This window comes from Trachurus japonicus, chromosome 6 (assembly GCF_045865225.1).
Source record: "Trachurus japonicus isolate A0001 chromosome 6, Traja_1.0".
Classification (NCBI taxonomy): domain Eukaryota; kingdom Metazoa; phylum Chordata; class Actinopteri; order Carangiformes; family Carangidae; genus Trachurus; species Trachurus japonicus.
The window spans coordinates 19720924-19741730 of NC_140912.1; the positions used below are offsets into that span (position 1 = coordinate 19720924).

The 20807-nt window shown below is 41.1% G+C and overlaps 1 protein-coding gene across 1 annotated transcript in view; it reads left to right on the forward strand.

The window, feature by feature from the left end:
* trim44 (tripartite motif containing 44) overlaps positions 1–20807 on the forward strand; it is a 78025-nt gene that overhangs the window by 13135 nt on the left and 44083 nt on the right. The window contains exon 5 of the mRNA XM_085779630.1: positions 6128–6150. Coding sequence (XP_085635756.1) covers positions 6128–6150 — 23 coding nt within the window. The remainder of the gene's footprint in view (positions 1–6127; positions 6151–20807) is intronic.

The window sequence follows — 20807 nt, forward strand, 5'->3', positions numbered from 1 at the left end:
GCCATGGAGGCTTGATCCCAGGCCTTCCACTTAAACTATTATCTCCCTAATGACTGTGGCACCGGCTGTGCAGTCAGTACAGCAAAAACATATATGGTAAACAGGTGCCATCATAGACAGCTTTTGTTCTAGGTTCAAATGCTGTACTTATCCAGGCATGCATTATTTTTATGTATAGAGATGCAGTTTTCTTTTCCTACACTCACCTGTGTCGGTGTGTTACAGGTAGCTGCATCCAAATAAATCCCGAGCTACTGTGCTGATGAAGCAACTACTGTATGTTTCTCCTCCGGCCACGGTATTTTCCAGCTATGAACACAGCCAGCTGGGTGCACGGTTCCTTTTCTTTTTATAAATTAGCCTGCCAGTCAAAGTTACGTTCACACCAGAGCATGTGTGCAGTTATGTTTATTGTTTTTGCATGTACGAGAAGAAGAAGTGCACTTGCATAACTTTATATTCTGTAGCGTATCGCTCCCTCGTTTCTCATTTCAACACTGAAGGGCCGGCTTTTTTTTTAGCCTTTTTGAAATAAAAGATCCCAGTGGTGTATTTGCTACTTGCCATTCTTTAGTCACCACAATTAAGAAAAGGAGGCCTGAGTGTTCTTGAGCGTGATGCTGTGCAGTGGAAGTAATGTTATAGTCGCGGATTGTTTTTCTAGCTGAGAAATGAATCCATGGTGAGCCAGGTTCATTAAGGCCCTAAATGATTGCCAGCGGTTACCCTATTTGTTCTCATGTGTTACTTATTGCCGGATTACGTAACATAGTATATTACTATATTGAGTAATACAATTATGGGTAGTGCTATTTGGAGATGCATGGTCACAGGAGAAATGTGTGTAGGAGTAGAGAGGGTGCTTATGCAGTAATACACTTAAGTGTGTCTGATTGTGATTATGTGCATACACATAATTTGAGGCAAGTTGGACAGAAATGTATAGTAATATGTGGTCCAGTGAAACAGTATGAAGTGAATGACTACCAGCAGAGAGGAGTTCTCTCGAACCCACCAACTCCTGCAGTCATTTTTGTTGGACACAGTTTAGATGAATAGAATAACTGACTCAGACATTCTCCTTCTACTTGTTTACTCTCTCTGTCACTGCCTGCCTCATAGTGGCTGTGGCCACAAATGGCACATTGAACTAAAGTCCTTCACTTGCCCTCATTACTACACTTATGTTTGTGATACAAGGCCAGAGTATTTATAAGTAATATAGTCTGTAAGAAGTTCCATAATTAAAAAAAAAATCTCAAATTGAGCTGAGATAATGTTTGTTTTTCCAATAACGGTAAAATAAGTATTTAAAAGCAATAAACATTGTATCGCACTGCTCATATTTACAAAGATTCATTTTGTGTTGATCCGTTAATCAGTTCATCTCTTGTTTCTGCACCACAGGCCGCTACCAGCAAAAGCTGCGGTGGTTGAAAGTTATTCTCTGTAGCGTAGAGAAGAAGTGTAGAGGATTTGAAATCCATGGATGAAGCCATGATATAAAACACTGGAAACGTAGCCAATACCTTCAGCTTTGTTCAAATGGAAATACACATTTGAATATGTTGACCCTGTTTGCTGTTTGTGGGGTTTGTTTACTTCTTCTCCTCTAAAACGCAATCTAATCCTGTTTGCTAGAGAGCAACAGTTATAGCCTCCAGCACTTTTTTTAGAAGTAGTGCTTTTATTCCAACTTTCTACAAGAAAAGAAACACTAGCAGCTTCAGAGCCAAGTCAGAGAAGCGATTGCTGCCTTTGTAAGCACATCAATCTAGTGCACTGCAGCCATGTAGCAGAGAGCCTGCGGGGTGGAATAGCTACACTGTGTGAAATACTTCTCACCTGAATAATACCCATCCTTTTAAACTCCTCCCAAAGAATAAACTGCATAATTGAGGTGAGTCTTATTAATGAAGGTCAAAGCAAAAAAAATACCCCCAGCTCTGTTATCATTCTCCTATCTTTCTTTTAATTTAGGCACGGGAATACGCAAGTGTAGACATATACCCAAACACAATGAACAGTGTCATCGGGGTGGAAAATAAAGCTTTAACCAATGAGCAAGGGGAGATGTATTAAAAAACATTAAACTTAAAAAACTCTTCACATTTCCATTAAAAACTGCAAGCAGGTACTCACTTCTAGAAAAACTCAATGTGGAACATTCACTGATGACTAGATGGTAATTAGGGATGCACCAATGCATTGGCTGAATATCGGTATCACCCGATATTCACCTCACTGACTGCCATTGGAAAATACTCATGGCAGTGCCTATGTTTATCTATTATGTGGCATATTGTGCTGACTCAGAGAAGAAGCCTGTTTTGTTTTTTTTCTTTTTTGTGGGGATGTGCCGACACGCCAGAGGGCGTGTGCACATTCAATTTGTTAAAGTTAAGTGAGTGAAAATGTTGTTTTTTTGGGAGTGATGAAGATTTCTTGGTTTCCTTTACACTAAAGAGGAATAAACAACAAAGAAAAAAACGTAATCGGTAAATCGGTACCAGCATCAGCCATCGGCCAAATTGTTATTTTAAACATCGGTATTGGCCTAGAATTTTACAATCAATACATCCCTGATGGTAATACTGAGTATATAACACGTAGGTGATGCATGAACTGAATAATAATAATTGTACAAAAGACAAACAGAGAGCCAAGCAACAGCAGTTGAACAACAGTGAACTTGTGCCCTTTGTGCATCCAGCCCACTTATGTCTGCATCACTTACTGTGAAATTGTATCGGATGATATTTTCCCATGTATGGCTGAAGAGGTTCTGTGAGGTTCCCTCAGTCAGTGATTATGTTTAGAAACATGGAGGTGGAGGCTCAACACTGTTTAAGCTATAAAGCCCTCATGGCATGAAAACAAAGCCTAGATGCCTCATTAGTCAGGCACTGCAAGTCTCTACTGCTGACCCAACCCTGACTCATGACCCAGGTCACCAATGAACTGCTCTGAGACAGGCCTTGAAAGCACTCTGCCTTTTTCCATGCAGTTTATAAATGTATGCTGGGGAATAGTCTAATCTCATACCTTTAAAAAAAAAAGTACAAATAGATAATTTATCAATAATTCACCACATGTGCTAATTGCAACCCCATTTCCTGGGGATAACTCCAAGGAGTTTAAAACCTCGGCCTCATTTCTCATGTTTTTAGGTATAAATGACTGTAAGGGACAGCAATCTTTGCAGCTCGATGAATGGCTGCTGCGATGTGCTTGTTCATCAAAGTGCATCACCTAAAAGTGCTTATTTTTGCAATTGACAGGTTCATATTGTTATTGTAAGTGCCTGGCAGCATTATGGATCTGCTCTCTACAGAGATACAACCTTTTTTGTCAAAGACTAAAAGCCTTGTCTAATAAGACACACCCGTTGTATCACTCTGGTAGAACTCCATTCATAAAAGGTTTTTTTTTTTTTTTCAACCTCACAGAATAGCAGTCGATCAGTTATTTAGTTTGTGTTATTGATCTAGAAGCTTGTCTTTGGGGTGCTTTGATAAGTTTGTGGTGTTTCCTCCTTTAATGCTGTCTGGCACTGTTTGTACTGCTTTTGGTCTTTGGTTTATAACTTGTACCACAAGTTATAGACATTGTGTATTGCCTTCTCCTCAAATTTAATCTCAGACTAAAGCCAGACATAGTGCTTTAGGGTTATCTTACTGCCCTCATCAGTTTTATATCTAAATTACCTTCACCAGTAAATGGTATCGTGCTGTAGAAAAACAGGCAGAGGCAGAATTTTCAGTAATTTGGCATCAACTTGTTACTAAAGTGTTTGTTCTTGTAAGTTCTGACATTGCTGTCAGACACGTATAACAGCATGAACCTGTCAGTATGTCAATAGCAAAAACAAGCACTTAGATGTAGTTTGATACAGACAAATGCCCAGTTTGATTACATATTGCAGCAGTGTGGTGGTTGCTGGGTGTACTGTTCCTGCTCAGCAGTGGAAAAGTTACAAAGCTTTTTTGTTCCTGTCATTTACCAAAAATGAGGTTCCACAATGTTGAAAATATCATTTAAAATGTACACCCTGCACCAAAGAAGTCGGACAAAAAACACATTAAGATGAGTGTATTACAAATTTTAATTAACCTTAATTCAATTGTGAATGACACTCCTCTGTTGAGCTGTTAAGTTGACAACACCGTTTAGAAAAATTGTTCTCATTCAAACAGTTCAAGAGCATCGTGCTATGAAATTGATATTCTTAATTATTCATAAATATAACAGTTTTAGTTGGTGCCTGTTGACAGGTAGCCTGGTAACTGTGTTTAGCCTTGAAATACCATTTTTTTTATGTGTGTTCAGTTCAGGTATTTATTGAACTGTCCATATCCATGTGAATAAGATAGGAAATTGTGAAACTGGTACTATTCGCCCCTCGAGGCCTGACTTTTCTCTACAGTGTTGCAAACTGGTGATTACAAAGCTCTATAGCCGCCTGTCAACTTCTTTTTCGCAGCATATTTCTTTCAGCTTTGTGGGCAGTGGCTCTACGAAACTCCTTAATTAGACCAAATGAAAACAAAGTACACAAATAACAGCATAACATTTTTTCATTGCCGTAATGTAATGCAATCAAAATAAATATCAAAGAAATTGAGAATGCATAACTAATTCAACATTTACTTATACGGCATCATCAACCAAATGAAATTTGGCCGATGTGTATGCTGCTAAGTTGATGCTGAACAAATATGCACACTGTTATGCTCAATCTGAACACCAGGAATTCTACCCTGCTAATATGAATGACAGAATAGGGTAATTGATTCAGCGGAAGCATAATATTGATGAGAATATTACAATGCCATTGTTACACATAAATACATAAATATGTCTCTAAAGCATTGCATTTTCTCACATTTAGCTGATTCTGTTAGTGCACTCTCAGTTTTACCTGCAACTCATTTACTCAACATTGCTGTTTTTTCATATGAATATAATCCAATGTAAAATTTGCTACTGTCCAATTTACCTACGAGCAACAGTGGAAGAGAAGTTTGCAGGTGTGTGCTTTGTGTAGAGCGAGTCTTTCAGCAGCCACTCAAGAGCTTCTTTGGTGATTGTCAGTTTTGCACCCTTATTTCACAAATTGACTTTCGAGTCTACTGAAGTGTATGACAAGGTAAATCAAGAAAAATCTCACTGAGTTCCAATATTTGAAATCGCGTATTTGTCCAGATCTGAGGCTAATTAAATTTAGAGCCAAATCTTAGTCAGTGAGGCAGACAGCCAGTCAGCACTCCACAGCTTCCACTCATCAGCTCTCCTCTCATCTGCTGTGCTGCCCGGGAGCACAGCATGGAGATTCCTTTCTGTCTCAGCCATCCTAGCACTGGTTAGTTAAGGTCCAGTAGAAGTGAACAGTGAAGTCTGTGCTAGGCAGAAAATGAAAGGTAACAGAAGAAGCTGAAGGTGCTCTTGACTGAAAACAGAACAACTAAGATTAGGAAAGGTATAGCGAGTACTTTGGCATTAGTATGTAACGGCAATTTCAAGTGTTATACACGTGTACCGGAGCTGTGTGTTTGATATGCGAAGTGAGGAGTTTACAGGTCTATGAGAAAATTCCTAGCTATAATTCAAATGTCACGGGCAAGCCTTGTGAAATGGTGTAATTACATCTCTCAGGAACTGACAGGATTTGAAATATGATTTAAAAGAATAATAGTAATTTTTGCATTTGGCACATGAATGAACCTGTAGCTTTCAGTGACTGTCAGAGCGCTTCGTGCTGGCAGTCAGTGAGTCATGTCCATCATTTTGACATTGAAAAATCTTTTGCGTCCCACTCAAAATGAAACGATAAAGACGGCATGTGAATGGTGTTTGCAGCTCATTTGCTGCTTTGTTCCAGACTGCTTCTTTAAAAGCTCATGAATAAACATGAGCACAACTGGCGGATGAAAGTGAAAATTAATTGGTCAGATTTAGAGCCCACAACAGCTGTGGACCAAGTTGATGTAAATAATGTTGTTTGCCTTTTTTTTGTTATCCACAACACCTGTGCAAAGATTTTTAAATGTTTTATTGTCTCTCTCTCTCTCTCTCTCTCTTTTTTTTTCTCTTTCTCTCTCTCTCTCTCTTTTCTCATCATTTTCAGCACGACATTGAAGCCAGGCCAAGGTAAGACTGCCACTGTGATTCATGTTCACCTTTTTATAGCAGGATAGTTTAGCTGCGACTAAGGACCCTCCAAAGCCTCCTCTCTCAGGTCCTAGCGCCATCAACCAGCACGAGGCTGACAAGTGTTCATCTTGCATAAAAAGCACACAAAAACACATACACACTTCCCATGTCTTTTTTTTTTTTACCCCTCTTATACTTGGACCTTTTACCCTCTAACAACCTACATGCTCCACAGCCACCTATGCACATCACACCCTCCCTGGCCTCTAAGCCAACCTGGTGACATGCGAGTCACGTCGGTGCCCCAGCAAGGCAATTAGTAGCTCTCATCTATGTGTGCCTGCTGGAATCAGAAGCGGTGACAGTCTTCCTGCTCCAATAAGAGCGCCGTGGACAGTGGCTGACAGTGGAGCTGCGTGCACGTGCGTGTGCGTGTATGCCTTTGTATGCGTGCATACTGTATAAATGCGTGCACGCGCGCTAAGCCAAGCTGTTGTGTCGTTAGTGGGGTCAAGTCTTGGCTACTGATTGAGCCACAGTATTTACATTTCTTCTGTTCCAAAGCCTGGAGGCGTGTGTAATGGAGAGTGAGAAACCCGACTGGACAGATGCAGCCGTATTAGTTTTCGGCCACTATTACAGTGGGTTTGTCATTCTTTTTGCAGAGACTACATCTTTCACCTTTTATCTCTGTCTGTGTCAGACAATTTGAAATGGATAGTCGTCTCCCAGTCTCACACTTATTGATCTGTTGACACACAAAAAAAAACCTCTCTGCCTCTTTCACCCGCAACAGGAGCACCTAGCACCACCTGCTGTCTCTGCGTCTCCCCTAAGCTGTCTCACTGGGCTTTCATCTCAAAGTACTCCTCCCCTCCCCAGACACAGACACACACACACACATATATATATTCATATACATGTCACACACACACAAACTGAGGAACAGACACCTTGAGCAAATGCCAGCACATCTGTCCTCTGAGAACAGAACCTTATTTTCTCCGAGACTTTATTTAAAATGAAGACGGAATACAAAAACAGTCAGTGTTGACGGCCAACATGTTTGTTTTCTGCAGAACAGAAATTTCATTTTTAATTTCACTTTGTACTTTTTATACTGTGACGTCGCTTGCTACTGGGAAATACACAGTATTTCCACTCCAGAGTGCCTTACTTTTAATAAGCAAAGAAAGTCATAACCAGGGCCGGCGCTCTGTGCCAACATGTAATGTATTATTGATTGGTCAACCAGTATTATGACCCCTAAGCTCTGGAGCAGATGGCAGCAAGCTTGGACCCAAGGGTGAAATGGAGCTAATAGTTTGTCCTTGGCCAAGGGTAACCTCTACATGTCTGCACACTCTCACACTCGCACACTCAGTGATATAATTACTCAGAAGCCCCCTCATATTGCTCTTAAATGCAGTGGGTGCAGAGTCCACTGTGGCTTGTGGAAAATGACACACATTTTGGAAATAAATACAAGGAAAAGGGAAGGCTCTGAGAGGGTAGTAGGGGAAAAAGACAAGGAAGGTGTATTCTGGACGGCTTCATGCTGAGTTTATTATATTGGTTGAGCGATAGAGACAAATTAGAGTTTGAAGGTGAAGCAAACAAAGGGGGCGAACAGGGAGGAAGAGAAATAAAGCGAAATTGGTGGAGGTAGAAATAGGGAGCAGAAGGAGGAAACAAGGATCAGGCGGAGGAGTGGATGTTTAGGGTTATGTGCAATGGGATCCAGACAGCAAATTGATTATGGAGCAGAAACACTAATCCGCTGTCTGAGCCCCATATCGCTGCCATAGACAGAGCATCCCCACAGGAGCACAATCCTGCACCCACACGCATCTTTCTTGGACTTCCTCATCAATACAATCCCCGCCTCTCCCCAAGCCTCTTAACACAGGTACCCCAAGCCTGCCAAGATTTGTCCTCCCCTGAATGCAAATCTTGCTTTGCTCCCCTCAGCCCAGACGTCGCACCTTCTTGCCCCAAATCTTTGTGAGGCACTGCAAATTTCACCCTCATCTCCCTGGTTTAACCCCCTCACCTCCCTCGCAACCCCACTTCCTACATCACATCTACATATTTGTTATCTGTTAACGTGTGTGAACCATCCTAATTGGCAGGTCAGCCTCTTTGAAAATAATTTGCGTTTGCATACAGTATGCGTTTACATACACATACTAATATGCCTAATGATGCCATATAAGATATTCTAGAACACATGTTATCATAATTCTGTGTTTCTGATTTGTAAATTTAATTTGAGTAGAAATTGTTAAAATCAACAATTCAAGTAATCTTTCTTTCTTGAAGCCTGCCAATTTGTCTGCCCTTACATTTTGCAATATGAGCCCTCACTGATTGATCATTACAGCGGGAAAGCATCTCTGACTGCCTGTGACTGTTGGCTTATATATAACCCCCACCCCCACACACATAAGAAGAATGGGGGGGGGGGGGGGGGCTGCAGTAACATTTTAATTCCAGAAAGCCACTTTTATGTCGTCTCCTGAGATCTGGTGCATAAGAAGGAAAGACAGTGAGGTAGTCAATGAGAAAAAAAGAAGTCACACACTAAGGAATTCCACTACAATTTGATCTAAATTTGTTCTTGTGTCAGGACTTTAGAAGATTTGTTTGTACTAGACGTGTAGGAGTATTTCTCCATCTTTTAGATTCTACAACTAAAGCACTTTAACTTGGGACTTTTGCTCACAGTGTCATTATAAAGTTCCTCACTCTTATCTGTATGATTATTATGACAGGAGTCTCAGTCTTAGCTGACAGTCATCATTCTCAGATTCATCATCAGTCAATTTGGAGAACCAATTTGATTGTCTTATACGCCACATACTGTATTTAGGGCAGCATTAACATCTGTGGTAACATAGGAACAACAATAGGATCAACCTTGACTATCCATTATGTTTTGACATTTTCTCTTTCTCACCAGAGGAATTTAAATTATTTAGGGATCCGTCAACTTTGATATAGCATGATCCAAAGGCAGTGATTCAAAGTATTTTTTGAAATGGTGTCAGTTTGATGTTAGGTCCTGGTTGGAGATGCAGCTTGTTGTTTACCTTGCCTCCTACAGTGAGCTTCCCCTTGTTTTTTCATACCCTGTCATTTTGATCATAGAGAGTGTAGCAATGAAGACAAGAACCCTAAAGAGGAGACGTTTCTAGGGAAAATAGTGGGGGGAAAGAAACTGCTCAACACTTGTTTGTCATCACTGATCGTCTGACTTCTCATTTTGATTCAAGTCACTGCCTTCTATTCAGAGAGATTTTGAAAGAAATACATGAACACTGTACAATAGTAAAAACTCTGTGCCCGTTATCTCATACTGTTTCCATCTTGTCTACACATTTTGGGCAGCAATATTGAAAGCAAAGATTATCTATTTGTAGCGTGGGTAGAAGCTTTTGATACCAGGCTATCATTGTTTTGAAAATGGTGCAAGAACAAAGAATGTTGTAACGGAGAGTGATGAGCATGTTTTTTTCAAAAACCTGTCAAAGAGAGATATGTATATAAGGATAAAGTTATATCTGCATGCAGTACACGTCAAACTGCTGGGTAGATTTATGAATGCATAAGTGCCTAAATGCACAGATGAACGAACTAATGAATTAAAGGGATAGTTCAACATTTTGGCAGATTGGCCCATTGCCATAATCCCTATAGTTTTAGGAGTAGGTTCGTTACCTTTAATTTTTGGTGCAAGCTATTTTTAGGACGGTGGAGCAGAGCCACGAGCTGCTCAGAGCTCCGCTACGGAGGCTCATGAAATTTTTGGACTTCCCTCATCAAACTTATCAAATACACAATACAACATCTCCAAAACGCTCTCATGGACAAGTTGTGACCTGCACATTCACCATGCAAGCAGTCTCTGCATTTGCCTCGAAAACATCTTGTCTCGTAACGTTCCATTCCGTTGCCACTCTGCTCCGCCGTTCTAAAATCAGCTTGCGCCGACAATTAAAGGTAATGAACCTACTCCTAAGACTTTAGGAATTATGGCAGTGAGCCAATTTGCCAAAATATTGAACTATCCCTTTAAGTCTAGATTTTACAGGGCATGTCTATGAAAGTATTACTGTACACCAGCTAACTCTGTTCCTTGTTCCTGCGTCATACTATGTATTAAAAAGCTGCCTGTTTATCTATATGAGGTCTATTTTATTTGAAGATAGAAACAGACGATGGAAGAAATACGAGCATAGAAGTCCATGAAACCCCAGGGCTTAATGTATAAAAACATACCACCTTGAAAAAAAGGGGTAAACTGTACCAGGGTGTAAGGGTGAATGGTTGAAAAACGGCAAAATGCACACACGAGAAATAATGGAAATAGAATGGCAGAGATAACCAATGCGTGTAAATTGGAAGATTTAGTAACTCTCATTGAGACTGCAACCAAACATAATCAAATCTGATAACATGGTGGTGGGGGGCTTCTCAGCTCAGCTTTAATCAAAACCACTTCATGATTAGTAAATCTACAGTGAGGAAAACCATCTGAATAAGGAAAGGCTTTGCAACATTTGGCAAGTTTGCTTAGCAAGAGCGATTGAGGCTTCCTGAGCATATAAATCACATGTGTAATCACACTAAAATGGTAAAACCCGCTGGGGAGTAATTCTAATTACAATGCAGGGTCCCCCCCTTATTCATTGCTCCAATCACTCACATCTCTACTGTATCTCAGGAGCCCCTGTCCCATGGTCTGCTACTTTATCATGCATGCATGGCCCACAACACACACATACGCGGACACACACACTGCTGGCAAGCTGCTTATCCTGTCTTTTTTTCCCTTCCCTATTCTTTTGCAGTTATATGTGTACACACACATACATACCCTATATTTATACCCTATATACACTAAATCAGGGAAGTTTTCAAATCCTGAAAAAGAAATTGAATGACTTAAAGTGAGTTCATTAAACATAGTAATGATGTACACAAGTGATTATATGTGTTAAACTAAGGATGCTACTGATGACTAGAACTTTTCGCACATTTGCATTGTGAGTTTTATTGACGTCTATTATGATGTCTATTTATTTTAACTTTAGAGACCCTATAATCAGTATATTTATTTTAACCATATATCATGTGATTGTGTCACTGGTGGTGATTAACTCAAGTCTGCTTGCATCTTTAGCTCATTGTTTTGTTTTCCAGCCCACAACTTCATTGTTGTAATTCAGTGTACCACTATCATTAATGTTTAACAATGGCGTGTATAGCATCTTTTGTATTTAAGACTTGGTGGGGACCAAAACAGAGACAAAAATACATAGGATGATCGTTTTTAAGGTACTACAGCTGGTTTAATGGAAGAGTGTCCCAGCCAGCGCAAGTTCAGAACAAGAGCGGTTTGCACTATCATTGTATTCACCATGTACATGCACAGGCTCCCACATATTAGTTCAATGAACATTTTATATGATAATTGTCCTGGGTGTTTTTCACTGGGGATTCAAAAGAAGAAGAAAAAAAACTGTTTTGAATTTAAAATGGTACTGTGTGGTAACATCACACATCTGCACCTGATCCTTTGATGTCAATTTGTAGTGTCAGGCATATCATCTGAATGCTGGAAATAAGGAATAACAGTCAGAAGTAGCACAAATTGTAAAATCTTTTCTTTCTCCACTTCAGGGGCTTCTGTCATTTTATGATGCGTGCTATTTTTGACGGCTGGTTCCTATACCAATTATCTAAACCATGCAGATATGTTTTAAAAGCATGAGAGTTGTGCACATTTCCTGCGCCATTTTGAATTGTGTCATGTCCATGCTTGTAAAAATCTCATGATTTCATGTTCTCTGGCAGAAGGGAACAATAGGGGGAAATCAGCCACTCCACCTAGAGAAGGCTGTAGACCACCCTCAATCACAGTGGACATCCGCATGACCACACAAACCTAGGAGAAGGGAGGCTGACAGTAAAGCAAGGCGGGTCTTTTGGGGACGAAGCTTATCTGTCTGTCTGAGCTGCTCGCCCTTCACTGGGTCAGATAGATGGGGTGAGTGAAGCAGGGAGGTGTCAGGCTTGTGTGGTCAAAGGACACGGGGCAGAGCCCAGAGATGAGGCCAGGGAGGGAGCTGCATTTCCTCTAATGAAACATTTACATCCCATGCAAGTAGCCTCTGCAGGGCCTCTTGCCTTTGTGCCACTCTGTGTGTGTTTCTGTGTGTGTTGTGTCAACATGCCCCCCCGTTTTATAACTTAGAATGTTTTAGCCAGATGCATCTAATACCTCTTTATTGATAGACCTCTACCTCCCTCTCTCTGTCTTTGTCTCTCTATCCTTCTCCCTCTCCCATCTTCTTTACCGTCTCTTGGCCGTCACCATTCCCTAAGGGGTGGATCTGAGGTCCCAAATGAATGCAAAGCACACACAAACCAAACTGACAAATAGAGAGACATGCATTTAGATGATAAGAGACTATATGCATGCATAATTCATGCTACATACTCAACATTCGTCCACTTTTTTAAAATGTCATCCGTGTGTGTGTGTCTGTGTCTATGTGTGTGGGCTGACATTAAACACTATTTGGAAGAATAGGGAGTAAGGGAGTAAAGTGTGTGCAGAGGTGGTAAAAGGGAAAATAAGTGTGTGTGTGTGTGTGTGTGTGCATGTCAGTTAACTTAGTCTCCTGTGATGACTAATGGCAGTTATTTGTTTCTCCCGAAACTTCTCCTGAATACAAATAAGCTAATTTACCGACAAAAAATGCGCCTGACTTAGAGTTAGCGTCGCTTTGGCACTACCCATCTATATTACTTTTGCGTGGGGGATTTCCAAATTCCATCTGTACAGTTACCTTCCAGTGCAATACGATGGTTCAAAGAGCAAGTGGGGAAATGGAAGCTGTCTAATTGAATATCCTGTTCAAGTGATGAGTATGAATCATGACTGTATACTGGCTGTCAAGACGCGAAAAAGACCAGACAGGTAAAAATGTATCTTAGCGAGACAGACATGACAGGTGCATTTTCAAACAGAAACTCCTCCTTTTGATATTGGATTTGACTGCAGTGGGATTTCCACCTGATAAGCCTGATGTGTTTCAGAATTTTAAATTTTTACCAAAGCTGCATTGCTACTGCTGCTAGATTTTTTTTTTTTTTTTAGTTGTCCATTTCCTAAAGTGTAGCCCTGTGAGGGCCTGGGACACAATGTATAGAGTTTTGACCAGAGCTTTAAGAGTGCTTCGGTATTGATCTGCTGTGTAGATAGATATTATAGCAGTGCCGAGTGCTGTGTGTGTTGTCTGTAATCCCGGAGAGCAGAGAGTCGGCGTTAAGTGTCTGTGATGCATCCGTGGCTATAGTGCAGCAGAACCGGGTTAGGACTGTGTTTGTGTTGATGCTCTGAGCCTGTAATACCTATGAATAATGGATTGTTAATGGAAGTGTGTAAAATACATCTCTGTCCCACATACCTTTCCTTTGCCATTCTGCTTTTGTTTTCGCTGTGTGTGTGCAAAGCTGTGTTGTTGCTCACACACACTGTCTTTTGTGTGTATGTCCATGTGCACATTTGTCAGGGAGTGTGTTTGTCTGTACTGACTGAGTTGCTTCTTTTTTTTTCCAGAGATCACTGTCAGCATAGAGTCTTTATACCTTGAGAAAAGGAATGATTGTCAGTTTTGTTCTGCTGACATTGAAAGAGAGAGATTTAACAATTTAACAAGGAGCACCACAGGACTCTTAAAATATTCATATTTGTTGAACTTTGCCTTTAAGTATGAAAAAAAGTCTAGATTTAACACAAAGTAATGGGTTGACAACCTTTGCAATTCATATTTCAGATATCTGGCTGATGCTCTTATCCAGAGGGACTTTGAGCAACTTAAAATAATAGACATTTGTGTTTTAACATCATTCTGAGCTAGTAGTTATAAAGACAGTCAAAGAACAAAATAGTGGTAAGAAAGGAAACTATTAACGGGACGCCGTGCCTATTAGTGAACAGGAAATGAAACTGAGCACAGGTACGGTGTAAGCAGGCTGAGACGAGATGAGCATAAGGTGTAGCCTGTAGAGATGTATTTCCACTCCAGCGTGGAAGATGTGGGGTGACTGCTGAAGAGAAAAGAGAAAAAAAAAAGAAAAGAAAAGGAGGGGGAGTTGAAAAGAGGGAAACTACAGTAAGCTTCCTGGGTAGGTTGGTAACACAGAAGAGAAAGGCATGAAAAATGAAAGAGAGCATGGCAAATAATATTTCAGAAGGCTCCAGTGCACAAGACAGCAACAATAGGATGGTAAACTTCACCAAGCTTTCTCGTATGAGCGTTTTTATCTCTTCCAGTGGTCCATATTTTGTTGTATCTGCCTCAACAAATACCCTTCCTGATAACCTTGCGCTATCTAACGTGTAGCTCACTGTTCAACATCATACTGAGTCACTTAGACTGGGGAAACCATACTCAGGTTTTCAGGTCATGCATTCCCATACTGACTCAGTGACAGTAAATTGAGGCGGAGCATGTCATTTTTATGTCACGTCATAAACTGTGTTGATGTGTCATTATCTCCTTCATTATTTATGAATACAGAATGATGTTTCTACGCGCTGCGAATCCTTTTTCCCCGAGCCTGTCTTGTTAATTCCTTCTCTCTGCACCTGCTCATTAAATTACCCACCCATATTTCTCTGGCTGTCCCGTCTCATAATCACATTGTCACAGAAGTCTCTGCGGTTTGTGAGAGAAGCTGCAAGGAATTGGTATCAGAAATAATAAATCCAAATGTGTTAATTACAGCTCACTCCCCCCCACCTCTGAAAGGAGATACTTCTGGTGGGAGTTTGCATGTGTCTATGTGTGTCTGTGTGGGTCTGTGTGTTGGTATGTGTGGATGTCAGGGAGTATTTATGCACACATGCAATTATAATCCGAAAGAAGTGAGAGGACAAAAAGGAAGCCAGAGTAAAGTGAGAGAGGAAGTACAGTTTGGGAGAGACACATTGCTAGTATGCAGATGTTTACCATGTCTGCTGTCTTAATTAAGCCTGTTAACATGCCTAACATTTGCTAATGAGCACCAAACACAAAGTGCAGCCAGGACTGATGGGAAATGAAAGTTACATTTCTGACTTGATGAGAGCTCTGGAGAAAGAAAAAAAAAGTTAAGGCATCACCAAAGCTGTGACTTCAATGAATTCATCAGCAGGGAACCATTGAATGTCTGAACCAAATCTCAAAGCAGTCCATGAAAGAGCTGTCAAGACATTTTTAGTCCCTCTCAAAAAGTCATGGCATCACAAAAATCCATAGAGTTCATCCTCTGGGGACAGTGAGTGCTGTGTGCACGACCATTACTACTCCAGCTGATGTAATAGCAACTTTTGTGGACTAAAAGTGGTGGAACGACCAACAGATCAGCTCTAGTGTGACTGAATATACAGTAGCACTGGCATGAATGGTGAGCCACATTCCCATCTGAACGATACAGTCACTGATAGGCAGTGTTGGGCATGTTACTTTAAAAAGTGATTAGTTATAGTTACTAGTTACTTTCCACAAAAAGTAACTGAGTTAGTAACTGAATTACCTCATTATAAAAGTAAGTAATTACCAGGAAAAGTAACTATTGCGTTTCTTTTTTATAAAATGCTCAAATATGTCAAATTACTTGGACTCGCCCCTCCTAACCAGCTGTAACCTCCCGTTTATCTGGATTTGGTTTATCTTATCCGCGACGTAGCGGTGCCTGCCTGTGCGGAGGAATACTGAGTGAGTTGGTTAGTTCCAGATAAATGGCTTTTTTCCAAGTAGTTGATGGACTGAAAAAAAGGTACACTTAAATAGGTGTATTTCATTTTGTTACTTTACTTCTTCTTGAATCAAGTAACGGTAAGTAACGTCTGATTTTATTGTCAGTAATGGCAACAGCGTTATAGCGGGGAAAACAGTAACTTTTTTGATTACTTGTTACTGAAAAAAGTAGCGCTGTTATTCCCATCACTGCTGATAGGGATGGATGAGTAGGATTTGAGTATCGATTCATGTCAAATCAAACAGTACCACATTTTGGTACCTAACACACCCTCTTGTCTGTGAGATAGTGGAGGACTCTACTGTCTGTGAACAGTCACTCCTCTCCCTGCACACTCTGAAGTTTTAAACAGAGATCGCGCTATCTTCATTAAGGAAGACCCCTCATTATGCCAACTTAGCTTATTTACACCGAACCATAACAAAAAATATTCAAAATTCACAAGATTTAACTGATTTTTTGTGAACAAAATAACTTCAGTTACCACACATAGACATGAAAAAGTACTGAAAACAGGTACTGTTGCATACAGTATCAGTTAAAATGTGAAATGTATAGCCAATCCTAATCACACTGATGACCTTTTATTTATTTTTTTGACCTGCTTGTCTGGACTGAACGTTCCACAGCTGGACTATCATGATCAACAAATGTCTCTTCGTCCACCTAGGAAACTAAATGGACATGTTGCGCGCCGTAGGCAGTCAGCGGGTGCTCGTGGGTTTTGTTTACTTTTGAGAACACCATTATTTATCCTGAGTGCGGCTGATGTGACACACTGTACAGAAAGTGTAATTAATGCTCCCTCCTTCCCCGTCCTGCATCTTGTCAGGGAATTATATATCTATTTACAAAATGGGTCCTCTCAAAACTCTTTGCATGCTCTCCCTCCCTTCCTCCCGCTGTCTCCCTCCCTCAGACGCACACTTCCTCTCTCTGTGTTCTATCCACAAGGCAGATTGTCATATTGGATCTGTAGAGACTTAGCCTCACACCCTATCATGCATGCAATGCTCCTGCACACACATGGAAAAGCGCTCAAAAGATGTCACATCGTGTATAAACAGTCATTATTCATCCGAAAACCACATGTAAACACCACACACACAATCACACACGCGCACACACACACACTTGCATGATTAAGATAATTAGTGGAAAGGAGAAAATGGAGGAAAAATTAGGTCTATTTACAGCCTCCTCTATAAACGGAGTGAAAGATGCTTTTACACATAGATGTCATCCTCACGCTGTCTCACCTAACCCTCCTCTAAACATGCACACACACACACGCACGCACGCACACAACACACATCAGAGTGCATTACCCTTCAGGTGAAATTGCAGGTCTGATTTCAGCTTGGTTGAGATGTAGGAGGATGATAGTGGCAGGCTGAACCAAGGGGCAATGAATCAGTGCCTTATCAAACCTGTGGCCCTAGGTATGAGTTGTCAGCACAGAAACAGCTTTAGTGCACACACACACACACACACACACAAACACACACATCTCCCCTCCACAGCTGGAGCTGGACACAGCACAGCAACAACGTCACAGGAAGTGTCTGAAGCCTCAGTGGGAGCAGTTGTCAGGGCGCTCTCCCTCTCCCAGCCCACAGTCTGTCCCTCTGCTCAGTTATTCTCCCAGTGAGAGGAAGGAGGAGTGTGGCAAAGGGTGGCATGTTTAATTCAGCAGCCTCACGACAAGCCCTGTCACCATGTAGATTTATAGTATTGGCGAGAGAGGAATGAAGAGATGGTCAGGATTTAACTGCCCTGGTATTCTAATGGGAGATTTAGCATGCACTTTACAAAATCACCTTAATCCAGCGTGGGTCTGTGAAGGGAAGGATGAGAGCGAAAAATTAATTGCTTTTTTTCCGATTGGGGTCCCGTTTGCATGTCTGAGTTTCGTGGTTTGGTCGATTTTTGTAAATGGCCAACTATCACTGCTTTTAATCTTGGCAAATGTTGTCCACATACAGACACATTTGCATGTTTTAATTAGAGATAAATCAACTGATGTATTCACCTGTGGTTACAGATAAAGATCAATTTGATTTCCAAAGGATAGACATGCCTCAGGATTTCTTTTTCTAAAAAAAAAACTGATTGCTTCCAGTTTCCTGATGATGAAATCTCCGATATGGGACTCTGTTATCATCAGGAGAAGGCAGGTTTTTATGACTGATGTTTTACAGGATGCATTAGTACGCATGAGAGTTTATTAGTCAGGCAGCACTGGGGAGCTGTCGAGGCCGATGACTGCATCTCACCGCTTTGCAGTGGTACGTCAAACCGTGCTGCTTCTTTAGGAGCACAAAAACGAATTTCAGCTCACACTTATAAAGCGTAAACTAGTTTCAGTTTTTTTTTTTTCCCAGCACCGTCTGGAAAGTCTAATACATTTGCATTGTAGTACACAATTTCCATGCGCTCTTTCTTTTAAAGTTGCTTTTGCTGTAAGAGATCATAACGGTTCATCTTTTTGTTTGCTGCAAGAGGAAGATCTTCATGCTGCACCCTGAGGGAGGTCCTTTATTCCAGTGTGTTTAACATTCTGCAGAGGAAGACGCAGGGAACGATGGATGAGGCATATGAGACTTTTATCAGGCGAGATGAGAGTTGTGACAGTCTGGAGCCCAGGTTTTCTGGGCTGTCTGTCTGGGCGTCCTTCACACTGAGGGCTTGGATGACAGGGCCTGGACGCAGGGGAGGGGGAGTTTTCATGTGACAGAAGGCTTTGCCTAATAGCCAGTCTGTTCTCCAACTGCCTGTTTTTCTCTGTCTCATAGACCCACACTTTTTTTTGTGAACCCTTCTTTTCCTCTCCTCCTCCTTTTCTCCGGCCATATGCGTCTCTGACATCCCTTGGTCTCTGACAGAGGAGGGCGCAGACAGAGGAGGAGTAAATATCATTACTCTAAGTGTACGTGTAAACAGGCTTTTAATTTTGAAAATTTTTCAGCCGTCCGCTTTCCGGGACAGCTCGTCTGGGCACCTGGGCGGTTGACTGATTTAACGTGGCGCCGGCGTTCTGCTGTTAGAGAACGGAGTTGTTTGAAAGAGGCAACAGGGGGCAGCTCTGCCAGCCTGCCAAGTGTGTGGGCACTGCTGTGACCAGTCAGTCTTCATAATGGCTGGCTGGCCCTGGGACAGAGCCAGCTCAGTGGTCACATGACAGACTGTACAGCTCAGGCTAGGAAGGACTCCCCTCAGTAACTCTGGATCGATGGTGTCAGAGGAGATGATGAAGGGTAGAGAGGGACAGAGAGGGGGCGGTATTACAGGTGTGGATGAATGAAGGGAGAGATGTGAAGGAAAAAGTTAAAACTACAACAGTAGGAAAGTATAGCGACATGATAATGAGGCACACAGACTAGACCGAGGAATGAAACTACAGCCGAGCTGAAGTTCCAGAAGAGGGAATAGGGAGCGAAGACTGTAAGAAGTCTTAAGTAAAAGAAGAGTGGAGGACAGCATAGGCGCTCACTATTCATTACCTGTAAGCCGATGCTGTGCTGCTTTCCGAAGGACAGATAAAAGTTTATCTCCACAGTGCGGTTTTTTTTTCCTCCTTCTCTCACTCTTTTGGGCTTGAGATTCAAACTTCAAACGCGTATTAGATACAACAAAAATTTCAATTTAAGCCTAAGACATAGTCTGCATTTCAAATGTGCATCTTTTCTAAAGAAAAAAAATGCAGGAAAATGAAGTTTTGCTCTCCTTGGCAAGTATCAGATACCCCAGAACTGGGACCTGTATAATGAAGCAGGATCGACGTGGTGCGCCTGAGATACGGTGAGAATGCCCGATGTGAGTGATCTCAGATAGATAACGGACCAAGCTGGTTATTAGCTTTGATCAAAGAAGATTTTCTACACATTTAAGGAGTGGGATTTGGATTTGAGAGAGTATGTTGTTGTTTTTTTTTAAATAAAATCCACTTTTATATTAGTATCCTCAGGGTCAACCACACAATAGATCTTGTGAATGGGATGAAATCAAACTAGTTAAATAACAACACAGTAAAGATTCTCTTAGTAAAAGTCATATTGACACAAATAGAAAAAGTTGTTTTATTTATTCATTATTGGACTGTATGTCCCAAGTCAGCTGGTCAGCAGAAATATTTGTTTGCTGTACCTGGCCTGTACAAGAGAAAGTCCAGTGTAGCTCAGGTGTAGGTTGCAGGATACACTCAGGTTAGCTGTGTAATACGGCAGTTACCATCGCATTGGTAACACATGCTTTGTGAGAGTTCGTGATTTTTTTTTGCTCAGGCGTTTTCTATCACAGTCGCTGGGAACAGAAGTGTTGTTAGAAGTTTTCTTTCATACTTTAGATGACTTACAGTTAAGAAATTAAGCTTTTAGCAGTTTTGCCGAACCATACTGAATCTTTGGCAATGAATATTTTAGTCCCAGTTATTAACAGATGGTGTGTTACTTCTGGTTGTTAATTTTGAGCTGCACCATTTCAGGATTGGGTGTTGTCCCTTCCACAGTCAAACACCACACAATAGCATTTTCTCTCACCAGAGTAGGTAGTAGTATTAGACCACAGTCAGCCATTAATCTTGTTTCATGAGCACTCCTTTGGGTTTATTTCTTTGTTTTAAATGGTTTTCAAAAATGAATAACAGTAAGTATGTCAGATGAGGAACAGCAGCAGAAAACAACACAGCTTAACTTGCTGAAAAATCAAATCTGCTGTTCGCCGACTACGTCATTCATGTCTGTCCTCTCTCCCCTATACAGTGGGGAAGCATTAAGGTGATTCCATTATCTCCTCACTGCTTTCCCTCTAAGGGATCTACTTAACGTCATTCATTGCCA